We start from the raw sequence: 13,143 nt of genomic DNA, 5'->3' as shown, positions 1-13,143 counted from the left end.
TAACCAGGAGACATCAGAGCCAGAGCTATCCACTAACCAGGGGACATCAGGGACAGAACTATCCACTAACCAGGGGACATCAGAGACAGAACTATCCACTAACCAGGAGAGATCAGAGACAGAACTATCCTGTGACAAGGGGACATCAGAGACTGAACTATCCACAAACCAGGGAACATCAGAGACAGAACTATCCACTAACCAGGGAACATCAGAGACAGAACTATCCACTAACCAGGAGAGATCAGAGACAGAACTATCCTGTGAAAAGGGGACATCAGAGACTGAACTATCCACAAACCAGGAGAGATCAGAGACAGAACTATCCACTAACCAGGGGACATCAGAGGCAAAACTATCCACTAACCAGGAGACATCAGAGACAGAGCTATCCACTAGCCAGGAGACATCAGAGACAAAACTATCCATTAACCAGGAGACATCAGACACAGAACTATCCACTAACCAGGGGACATCAGAGACAGAACTATCCACTAACCAGGAGACATCAGAGACAGAGCTATCCTGTGACAAGGGGACATCAGAGACAGAACTATCCGATAACCAGGAACATCAGAGACAGAACTATCCACTAACCAGGGGACATCAGAGACAGAACTATCCACTAACCAGGAGACATCAGAGACAGAACTATCCTGTGACAAGGGGACATCAGAGACATAAATATCAACGAACAGTGGGACATCAGAGACAGAACTATCCACTAACCAGGAGACATCAGAGCCAGAGCTATCCACTAACCAGGGGACATCAGGGACAGAACTATCCACTAACCAGGGGACATCAGAGACAGAACTATCCACTAACCAGGAGAGATCAGAGACAGAACTATCCTGTGACAAGGGGACATCAGAGACAGAACTATCCACAAACCAGGAGAGATCAGAGACAGAACTATCCACTAACCAGGGGACATCAGAGGCAAAACTATCCACTAACCAGGAGACATCAGAGACAGAGCTATCCACTAGCCAGGGGACATCAGAGACAAAACTATCCATTAACCAGGAGACATCAGACACAGAACTATCCACTAACCAGGGGACATCAGAGACAGAACTATCCACTAACCAGGAGACATCAGAGACAGAGCTATCCTGTGACAAGGGGACATCAGAGACAGAACTATCCGATAACCAGGGGACATCAGAGACAGAACTATCCATTAACCAGGGGACATCAGAGACAGAACTATCCACTAACCAGGAGACATCAGAGACAGAACTATCCTGTGACAAGGGGACATCAGAGACATAAATATCAACTAACAGTGGGACATCAGAGACAGAACTATCCACTAACCAGGAGACATCAGCGCCAGAGCTATCCACTAACCAGGGGATATCAGAGACAGAACTATCCACTAACCAGGAGACATCAGAGAAAGAACTATCCTGTGACAAGGGGACATCAGAGACATAAATATCAACTAACAGTGGGACATCAGAGACAGAACTATCCACAAACCAGGAGACATCAGCGCCAGAGCTATCCACTAACCAGGGGACATCAGGGACAGAACTATCCACTAACCAGGGGACATCAGAGACAGAACTATCCACTAACCAAGAGACATCAGAGACAGAACTATCCACTAACCAGGGGACATCAGAGACAGAGCTATCCACTAACCAGGGGACATCAGAGACAGAAATATCCACTAACCAGGAGACATCAGAGACAGAACTATCCTGTGACAAGGGGACATCAGAGACAGAACTATCCACTAACCAGGACACATCAGAGACAAAACTATCCTGTGACAAGGGGACATTAGAGACAGAACTATCCTATGACAAGGAGACATCAGAGACATAAATATCAACTAACAGTGGGACATCAGAGACAGAACTTTCCACTAACCAGCGGAGATCAGAGACAGAACTAGAGAGTAGGGACATTGACTTTGTGGATCCCATCCTGTTGATTGTCCACACAACTGCCACGTTGTCGGACTGGATCATGAGGGAGGTGGAATGGAGGAGGTTCAACCAATGCGAAATCACAAGGATGGTGGCCTTGAACTCAAGATTGTTGTGAAGGCAATGTTCTTAATTGGACCACAGCCCTGCTACTTGCTGATCTTGAAAATGTGCTCCCCAACTGACGGTTGAAGTGTCGACGAACAGATGGAGGGACTCGAGGAATGGCGTCAAGTAGACCCTGTTGTAAACCTTCGACCTGACCAGCCACCATTGAAGATAGAGAGATCAGCGTGTGGCAATCATTGATCCTGATAGAGGGCGCGAGAAAACATTGAAAAGGTTGCAAATGTAGTCAACCCCATACTATGTTAGGAGCCCCAGGAGTTGTTGCCATTGGCGCAGTTGAAGTGGCTGTTTGAGTCACCCACTGTTCATGGAGAACGAACATCAGACCTTGCTGAGTGTCGAACAGGGCTCCTATGAATTGGAGACATTGGGTGGGAATGATCCTGTTCCCATTAGTTGCCTCTTACGATAAGCGAAAATGTGGCGGGGTTTCGAGGTACGTAGCGTTGAAAGTCTTCATGTTGAAAATGAGCTGTAGTTTTAAACTGTCCATTTTAGGGACAAGAAAGATGGGGGAATAAAACCTGGGGGTCGTGGGAAGTGCGCCGAGACATTTGATAGTGTTTTTTGCTTGTAACGTACCTATCAATGCTTAACCCTTTCGCCCTGACTGCCCGATTTATCGGGCAGCATAAACCAAGTCCCACACACGGCTGCCTGATAAATCGGTCAGCACGAACGTGTTTACAAAATCGCTCTTTCTACTTCCTTTATCGTGTGTAATCTCGTTCTAAAAATAGAAACGAGATCTACACGTAATGACACGTCATTCCATGGAATTTCCCAGTGTTTTTGGCGCGAAAATCGCGGATATGTCACCTGTTTTCTTGCTTGAATCGTAAATCTAGCGTAATGGCGGCCAACTACAATTCCGATAGCGATCAGATGACTAACAACAACTCTATCGGGAATAATAATGTGTTTAATTTGAATAATTTACGCGAAGGGGAGAGGGAATTTTGCGAAGATTTTGGTGACGATTTTGACGGTGTCCCCCTGCCAACTTTCAAGAATGGGAGTGGCAGAGGGACCACAACGGTGGAGACATGAGGGATTTTGAAGAGGCGACCGGACTCAAGAAAACTTATTGACACGGTGAGTGAAGAGTCGTGCTATTGATTTTTTCCAACTATTTTACAATGATTCTGTGTTTGAACAGATTATCAGGGCGACGAATGAGAATGCAGCCTACACGTGAACAAGCGATCACAACAACAAAGGTGAGTGGCATGACGTATCTCTTTCTTTTTTTTAAATTTTTTTTTTCTGATCGCAATCCGAAGTATAGTTTGCCGGTTTGTCATATGTCCTTGTATTTTGCTCAATTTGAATAAAATTTATTTCCATATTCATGTTCGTTTTCTTGTTTTTTACATCTTAATTTAAATTTTAGTAACTGTAATAATTATTTATTTATTAATTGATTTAATAAAGTACTGATTTAATTTATTATGCAATTGTAAATAGCAGTGTATTGTAAATATGTTATCACAACTTGTCTATTTGCAGAACTTGAATTTACGATCTTTCTGTCCTTTTACAATCTTTCACTCCTTTCAGATCAATCTGTGATATCTTCTCTGTGATGTCATTCTTATAGTAGCTGTGGTTCAATGTTCAGGTAATGTGATAAATTACTATTTAATTACTTAAATACTTAATTTTTGTTTTAAATCCTGAAAAAGAACAAAATAAATCTGATATTTGTGTTTTTACCTGTGTTAACGAGTTTACCTGCGTTAACAAGTTTACCTGTGTTAACGAGTTTACCAAAGAGGCTGTAAGTGTATTCTAAGTAATATGTGACATCAGTATAGAAAACAAAGTCGGTACCAAGTGTTGTAAACTTGTTTATTTGTTTACAGATGTGCATGAAGAGAATTTACCTGTAACATCTGGGATTACCTGTGCCGTCCAAGATGACAAGACCACCGTGTTATGTTTACCTTGTATCTGTGATTTATGTTTGTGATTTGTAATACAATTTGAGCCAAAATTCATTGTCCGTTATCATTTTTTCAGTGTTTTCAAGTTTTATTTCACTTGTAAACACCTGTAATTAGAAAATAACAAAGGTTAGAGACAATAACAACAAAGAATATTACAGTATACTTAATCCTCTTTACAATGGTATATGATAAATGTATATTAAAAGCAAGTTTCTGGTAGAAAAAGTGCATAAAAAATGATAGTGTGATTTTCCAATAATACTGCCAGGGAGGCCAGTGTGCAGGCCTTGTCAGTGTCAGGGACTGCAGTGTTTCAAGGGACATAACTCTGGGGCAGCCAGGGATGAAAGATTTAACGGACAAAGATGCCATAAAAAAGATCACTTGACTTTCAGTCAAGTGAGCTACAAAGTCGTGTCATTGTGTCATTTAAGATAAAATCAAAACACTTTTTGTGTGCATAAGGTACCATTATACCTTTCACCAGAGCAAACACGTCTCAACCATTTAACAATTGGTTAGGTGATACAGCAACATGGATTACTCACAGTAATGGTTTCTGATCTTCTTCATCCAAATCTTCTTCTTCCAGTAACCAGTCAAAGCCTTTGGCGCGAAGAAAATGAGCAGTGACTCCATGCTGTGTAATGCCATAGCCAGTTTTGTTGCTCACAGAATCTTCAGTTACTTTTATTGAGCCGCCTGGCAATTCCATACCTGTGAAAGTCAAAACATAATGAACATAGAACATACAAGTCTGGTATTCTGCATGCCTCAGCAAATATAAAGAAATGCCTTGTGTAACAGAAAATACAACTGAATTGTAAATCATCATGTCTAGTAAAAGTATCTCAAAATTCACATTTACACTGACCACGTTTGTTACCTCCTTTTCATTCACCCGAAGAACAATGCAGATGGGTAATTTTAACACTCACTTTTGGCTACATTACCTTGACCTTCCATCTCACCCATTAAATATCACATCCAACAGCCTGTTCCAACAAGTCTGCATTATCAGCCCCTTAGTTATTTCCCAAGTATAGTCATGCCAAGTATTTCAGAGACCATGACTTACTGATATCAGTTAATATAGCAGACCTACCTGAACATGTAAAAGTGACATTTAAAATGGGTTACTTAGAAAACAGCATTTCCATGACCAAAGATGGTGAGCAAGGTGTGCTTAAGTTGGTAACTCCTATGGGAGACCTTGTCCCAAACCCTTACAGTCTGACAGGGTGGAATGCCAACAACTGTGTTTTCCCCAAGTTTACAGAGAAAGTCCAGCATAACTACTTGGTTTTGAGCTGTAAAACATTTGATCATGACACTGTTGGCAAGGAAGGAGCTCACTAAAGCTTTTTTGAGGATGGTTATGTGACAGGTGTTCAGTATGATGAAGTATCAAATCAATCTTCCCACTGTCTTGTGACAAGTAGCTTTTGCCTGTCCAAGGTTACATCACACGTACACTCTGCACACTTTGATTGCTGGATACATACTCCACATTTAATGATTATATACGTAGGTCTACCTTCAACTATTTATGACGGTATTTCGTATACCAGTATATATATGGTTTTACCATAGGAGACTTTAAAGTAATAATTAAAAAGCTAATAAATTCATATTATTCACTGTATTTATCACAATTATGTATGACACAATTTAATGTAATGACAAAACCATGTCTTCCAAAGCTAAATGAGTGAGTGAGTTAGAGTTAAAAGACCAAGTTGATATATCCAGTAGTGAGTCATGAATGCAAAGTTATATTTAAAAACAAATTTCATCAAACACACTTGGGCATAACAATAGAATTCATACAGTTTAAAACCTGGGCTACAGGCCACCAATAACCAAAGCTAGGCCACCTCGCTGAGGATCATGGGGACTTACAGGTATACCTCTGCTTCCTGCATGATACCCAGCAGGACTCTCATCATCACTTTAGCCACTGGTGGTTGTGTACAATACTAGCCAATAATAAAATATATTCAACAATGAGTTTGCTTAAAATACTGGTTGATGATTGTTTCACACAGGGGAACAATTCTGGACAGAGCCTTCAATATAGCAGTTGTTAAAATCATCAAACCAAATCTAAAAACAAGCAATTAACTATTCACAAATACATATTTTAAAGATTATTATACAGACCACTTTCTTTCAAGGAAATTAATATGAGATCTTTCAGATTTACGCTTTAATAATGTGAATCCCTTGCAATTGCAAAGTCCACACAGTCAAGCAATTTTTGCTTGATAGTGACCCTTTCATCACAAGTGATACACTTAGGAGTTTCGTCCTCATCTGTTTTAAACAGATATTCGTAGGTAAACTGACTGTGGCCAAGACGACATCGTTGTAAAACAACCTCATCATGTATTGACTGACAACCCAAGTAGATATGATTGTTGGTTTAGATTCATGAAGTTTATTGATTCCTACCTGGGTGTCCAACCTCTTTGCATGAGATCCCGAGTACAATGTTTGATGTCTGGTTTGAAATCTCTGTACAGGATAAGGAGTGGAGATAATGGTTTGTCAAGTGCTGCTTTAGCTGCAGCATTGGCTTTTGAGTTACCTTTTATGCCCCCATAATAGAAAACTATGTCTAATATTATAGGGTGATTTGAGGAGACACTTTTAAGTGCCTCAAGGCATGACAATGAATCTAAAAAGAAGATGAAACTAAATTACATTTATTATGTTGTTTAATATCGGTCAAAGCTGTTAAGATAGCTTTGACCTCAGCAGTGAAGATTGAACTATTATCTGGCATTCTAAGGGAGACAGTTCAGGATCCAATGATGGTGGCACTTGCAACATGCCACCATCCTTGGACCCGTCTGTAAAAATGGATATGTAAGAATTAGATTTTCTTTGTAATTGGTTATATGATTGTTGATATGCCAAAGGATTAGTTTCAGACTTTTTTAGCTGGGTTACAGTGAGGTCTGCCTCTGGCTTCACCATCTGCCAGGGAGGAGAAGACAATTAGGTAGGGTGGTATAATATACTGAATAACAAAAGTTCCTGTGACATTGAATAAGTTTGAATGCAAAGTTATGTTTTTTACCAAATCTGAAACAATTTCGGTTTGCAACAGATAAAAGACTTCTGTAAGTGTTCAAATGGTTTAATTTGCCATACTGACTTCAGAAAATGCGTGATTTCATAAAAGACATGAACATGCCAAAATGTCAATTTACAAATCAATAGCGTGTGTGTCCACCTCTGGTTGCGATGCAAGCAACACATCTTTGTCTCATGGAATGGTACAGGCGCACAAAGTCCTGTGGGATATCTGTCCATATCTGCTGGAGCATGTTTCGAAGTTCCTGAAGTGTCTGTGGAACACGTGGTTGAGGTCGAAGGCGCTGATCCATCTCATCCCACATGTGTTCATTGGTGAGAGATCAGGGGAGCGAGCCGGCCAGGGGATGACATTCACATTGTTTTGTTAAAGAGAATCCTGAACAAGTCAAGCAATATGAGGCCGGGCGTTGTCATGTTGAAAGGTCATGGGCCTGGGCCACTACGACGCAAAAACGGTAGAACAACAGGGCTGATGATCTCGTCGCGGTAGCGCGGTCCATTGAGATTATCCTCTACCACTATCAAACGGGCCCTCTGTCTTGCTGTAATCCCATCCCATACCATAACGCTGCCGCCCCGAACCGATCTTCTTCCATGACACAATGATTGACGTAACGTTTACCTCGACATCAGTACACTCGAATTCGTCAATCGCTGTGGCTGAGGTGAAAACGAGACTTGTCAGTGAATAGAACTTGTCCCCACTGCATGGCCGTCAAGTGTAGACGCTGTCTGCACCACTGTGGATGTGCTTGACGGTGGTTTCCTGTCAAACGGGCCATTGATCTGTAGTCTATAGGGGGTGGGAATAGTCACACCTAATACAGACAAACTCAGATCGACGACAATGCCGATACCGGCGATAGGGTTGTAACAGGGTGGGACAGGATGAATAGGCCTGCTGACGAAGCATGCGGGTCACCAGGCTTCACAAAAATCTCATAGAATATTACGTTTCCGCTTCTGAAAACATAATAATGAGCATATAGGTAATTTAGGTATACACACATCAAGTGTTATTCTTACCACGTTGTCAATGGTAGGCCTAATTGTGTAGATGTCAAGTCGGGGTCGGGTGACAAATTAGGTGATGTGGGTCTTCTCTTGTTTCCACTTGATTTTCATCGTTTCCATACCGCTAAGCTTGCTCGTTTTGGTTCTAAATCGTATGATTTTGCGATTTCTTGAAGGGTCAAGGGAACCTCTTCGGACCAGGCAAGGTATCGGATGCCATGTTGTCTCGCCATTAACTGGTACTTGATATCTTTTGCGTTGTGACAAGACAGGGGCCCAGTTAAATTGGCACCAATTACGTCATAATCTAAGGGGCATAACTCAGGCCTGTTTAGCTCGGAAAACGAAGGCCTCATAACAGCATGATATTTTCACACTTATTGTGAGCTCGCTACATTGACTGTGAGAAAAATGAGTGTATATTTTCAAACACTGATACTAACTAATTCTAAAATTCCGTTTTGTTTTAAACAAGAAATAAAGTGATTTTTGCGTGTACACTTCCCCTTTAAGTCAATACATGTACTACAATTTGATACAGGTTTGCATACAGATGGTTGAAAACACAGTTTAGTGATGTATTGCAGTGATAGTTTAATGCGGCGTTGTTCGAGGGAAGGTTCATCAGCTTCCACATACAAAATGTCCACAGAAGAGGTCATAAGAGCTCCAAGACTGAGCCTTTGGCCTTACTGGTGTACTGTGTCTAATTTTTCTATATTGCTTTTGCAGGCTCCATCACAGACAATGGAACAATAGTCTAGTTTGGAGTGTATGAACGATGTGTATAAGTGAAGGAGGGTTGTCTGATCCCCTCCCCACACAGAATTTGAAACAACTTTTAACAAATCAAGAGCCTTCAGATATTTGATGTGTGGTAAGAGTGTGATTTTGGCCTCCTCTACTACCTTGATCTGGATCCTTGTGAGGTTTTTATTTACGACAAAACTGAATACAGTTTGTTCCTTGATTTAGAAAATTTTAAGCCATTTTCATTGGCCCATTTTTTATTTTCTTTAAGACAAAGCTATTTTTATATGATATTCATATTCCTACTACAACAAGAAATGTTGAAATTATCTGCAAAAATAAAAAATAAAAAATAATTGTTTCAAATTTTAGTGAGACCACTGGCACTGGCATTAATTTTGAAGCCAAAAAGTGTGACAGATAGCATGCTGCCTTGAGGGAGGCCCTGATCTTCGTCGAAATGATCAGACAGTGTAGAGCCAACTCGTACTTGAAACTGTCTGTTGTATAATAACAAGATAAGAACTGAGGTAATCTGTCCCTCAATCAAAATTCATGCAAATCTTTTAAAATACCATGTTTCCACATTGTATCATATTCCTTCTATAGGTCAAAAAAGATTGATACAGTAAGTTGTTTGTTGACAATGGAATTTTTAATAAATTATTCTTAACGCACCAATGGTCAATGGTACTTCTGTTGTTGTTTTTTATCCTCACTGGATGTCACTGGTGATTGTTGGTCTCCAGTACCAGATTAATCTTGTTAATGATATTGGACGGTAATTGGATGGATCTGTATGATCCCATCCAGGTTTTGGTATAGGAATGATAATATCATTGTACATTGAAGAAGGAAAATTTCCAGTTGTCCATATTTCATCAAAGTTTCCAAACATGAATCGGACAATTTTTTCAGGAGCTGATAATGAATGTTGTCAGTTCCTGCTGCAGTGTCATGACCTTACCCTAGGGCAGTATGCAATTCTTGGAGTGAAAAAGTTTCATTGTAACCATCACCATTATCAGAGTTAAAATTGACTTGTTTCTTTTCCTGTTGTTTTTGAGACCTCTGAGATTGAGGATTATAATTGGATTGATGAGGAATGATTTGCTTCTGTTTCACCAAGCTTGTTGGTAATTTCAGATTTAGTTGTTAATAGTGTATTACCATCTTTGAGATGGCAAACTCCAGACTTTGATCCTTTGCCCTTAATCCATTGAATCATGTTCCACACCTTGGACATGGGTGCGTGGGAAATGATTTTAGACACATAGTCCCTCCATGTTTGACGTTTGTTTTGTTTAAAGGTATGTCTCGCTCTAACACTCGTGATCTTAACATCATTCAGGTTGTGGATGGTGGGATGTCTGAAAAATATTGTTAAACTTTCTTCCTATTTTTCCTAGCTTGTTTACAATTGTTATCAAACCATGGTTAGCGTATAGGAGGGTTTGCAGAGGACTTAGGAATGCTTTCGTCCGGTAGCATTTAATTGATCTGAAAATAGTTGTATAGGATCAGGAACATTCCTGAAACTGTCAGGTGTTAGTTTTTCTATACATAATGTTTGGAATAAAAAACAATTGGCCTTTTAAAATTCCACCTTGTTGCAGGTTGTTCGTCAGTGAGATACTTTTAAGTGGTCACTTCCACAAAGGTCATCATGGACCGACCATTCGAACCCGTTTAAAATATTTGAAAGGTCAGTGAAAGGTCAATGGCAGAATATGTGCCAGTGGCAGGATGCAGATAAGTATTAGAACCATCACTGAAGATGCAAAAGTCATTGTATTAGACAAAATCTTCAAGGACTTTTCCCTTATTATTTGTATCAGCACTCCCCCAGGGATTATGACCGTTTAAATCGCCCATGATGATATAGGTCTTCGGGAGCTGATTGTACAAAGTCTGAAGATCTGTTTGGCGGAAAGTTGAGGAAGGTGAAATGTACAGTGAACAAATGTAAACACAATGTTCAAAGTAACAGCTTAAAGGATAGTGTTGAGTGAAACAAGGCTAAGGATTATGCCCTGCTACACCAGGATAGAAGAACCTCCTGCAGCTCCATCACCAGGAAGGGGAAAAGGGTGGTAAGAACTGTACTGACAGCCATCTAATTGTGTTTTTTAGGTATGTTTCTTGGAGATAAAAAGCTAACATTTAAAATTCTTGAATTAAAAGTAGCATTTCATTAAAATTCTCTTTAAGACATCTGCAATTCCATTGCATAATATATTGTGGATTCATGTTTGTGTTCCCACAGGAGAAATGTCAAGCGAACATGAAGAAGACTTTATAGTACTCCTACAAGTTTCAAGTGGAGATGGACTAACCTAGAGGACCAAATGAGTTATCGACCTCTATGGGGACCTCTAAAGGAGAGGTGGCGTTTGGTGTTGGCGTTTACAGCTGCTCCTTTTGGTGCTTTTGTTTTACTAATTTTTCTTTTTTTCTTTGTAAGATGAACAATTTCTGGTTCTGGTTCAGTTGCTTGTTTTGGAATCGGAGATTTATTTATTTAGAAAGTGTCACAGACGAGGATGTCACAACTGGTTTTTTAAGTGAAGCAGTTGGTAGTGGCTGAATAGACTTGACCCTTTTCAGATCAGTCCTGCAGTGGTAACAGGACGAGAACAGCAGTAGAGTAGGAAATAGTAGAAGTGGTTGCAGTAAGACCTACAACCCTATTCTTAGTTTCGTGGTACGAGATATTTTGTTCAGTTTTTATTTTTATGATTTGGGACTCACATTTTCCACACAGGACAGGATTTTGAGGAAGCCATATGGTTCCCACCGCAGTTTGCACACTTCAAATCCTTCCTGCAGTCAGTGGCCTCAAGCTTGTTACTGCAGCAAAACAAACAGCAGAGGCATGGCAGGACTTGGATCTATGTCCAAACGCTTGGCAGGTGTAGCACTGGAGTGGATTGGGGATATACACCACCACTCCAATGCAACAGTAACAAGCTTCATCTATTGAAGGATAAACATTTTCACAGCTGTGACGGACTGTTGGTCAAGTTCCTTGGTAATTTCGTCTTCGGTCATGCTGGAAGGCAGCAAGCTCTGTCATGGACAATGCCCTTTGCATGAGTTCAGTGTCTTGTGCACTGAGACAGCAATCTTTTAATTTGAGCAGATTGACAGATTGTTGTCTTTGTGCACATTCTACAAGGAGAGAGTCAGATCGAAGCTTTGTGACATTTGTATAGAGTATTTACAAAATCCTCATTAATAAACAGTTCATAGCCATGATGATTAGGACAAATGGCATAGTAATTTTAAAAGTGCAATATATGTTACAGTTCATAGAAACACAATCACAAGCTTAAACATGAAAACAACATTAGTAAATCATCCACAGTCTCTTACAGGATCTATACAAACTACAGCTTTTTATACGGTCTTGTTTAGAAAGATGAATGTCAAACCTTATCAATAGTTTTGTAATGTATGTTACTGGAATGTTCGTGACCAACTTATACAAAACTACCCAATTTCATGAAATTAGCTTTGGTTGCAGGCAGCATCTCAGATTGGTTATGCTGGACACCATCATTTTTCGGACTGACTATCGCAGATATGGCAGATAATGTGCTTCTTGTTCATTTTATTACATTTGTTTGTGATCTTGAGTAACAACCAGTAGACATGTTTCAAACAAGATAAAAAATAACTGCATTTATATATCAAGTTGAAATACTGTTACATTTTGCTGAACAGAGATGGGGAAATGTATGTTACCGCATGTAACACACATTTCAAAAAGGAAACCATTTCCAAATTAAGTACGTTTTGGATAATGTAGATGTTTTCTGCCAAACCTCTGCCATTTAGAGAAAATTATTGTTCTGTTAATAAAGTTTTAAAGAAGACACAAACAATTATTAATGAAAGTCCTTAAACTTATCCACTTGAATTCAACTTAACCATCACAACTGAATGTGATGTAAATCTGAAAAGAATGTTCAAACTGATTTCTTCTGACATTGAAATTATGTAGTAGCAATTTGGGGATAGGATCTGATAACAATGATTATGTTTGATCATTTAATCTCAAATAAGTACACATGAAGAAAGTTATATGAGGCTTAAATCACAAACTGAGTTAAACAGATTAGGTATGAAACATATCTTTGTTCTTCAATTGTTTGATATATTCATACCATTTGAAATGTTTATTACTTAACATGACTGAAAGTATAATGAAAGAAATAACATTATTTTAACTTGTTCACCTATATTATGTC

General features: G+C 39.6%; 1 protein-coding gene across 1 annotated transcript in view; it reads right to left on the bottom strand.

Moving 5' to 3' along the window:
* LOC139442486 (protein YIPF4-like) overlaps positions 1 to 13,143 on the bottom strand; it is a 178,147-nt gene that overhangs the window by 136,278 nt on the left and 28,726 nt on the right. Inside the window, exon 2 of the mRNA XM_071223297.1 lies at positions 4,570 to 4,738. Within this exon, the coding sequence (XP_071079398.1) occupies positions 4,570 to 4,738 (169 nt within the window). The remainder of the gene's footprint in view (positions 1 to 4,569; positions 4,739 to 13,143) is intronic.

Source organism: Haliotis cracherodii, unplaced genomic scaffold, assembly GCF_022045235.1.
Source record: "Haliotis cracherodii isolate W230 unplaced genomic scaffold, xgHalCrac1.p SCAF_5, whole genome shotgun sequence".
NCBI lineage: Eukaryota > Metazoa > Mollusca > Gastropoda > Lepetellida > Haliotidae > Haliotis > Haliotis cracherodii.
This window is presented reverse-complemented; position numbering and strand designations above follow the sequence as displayed.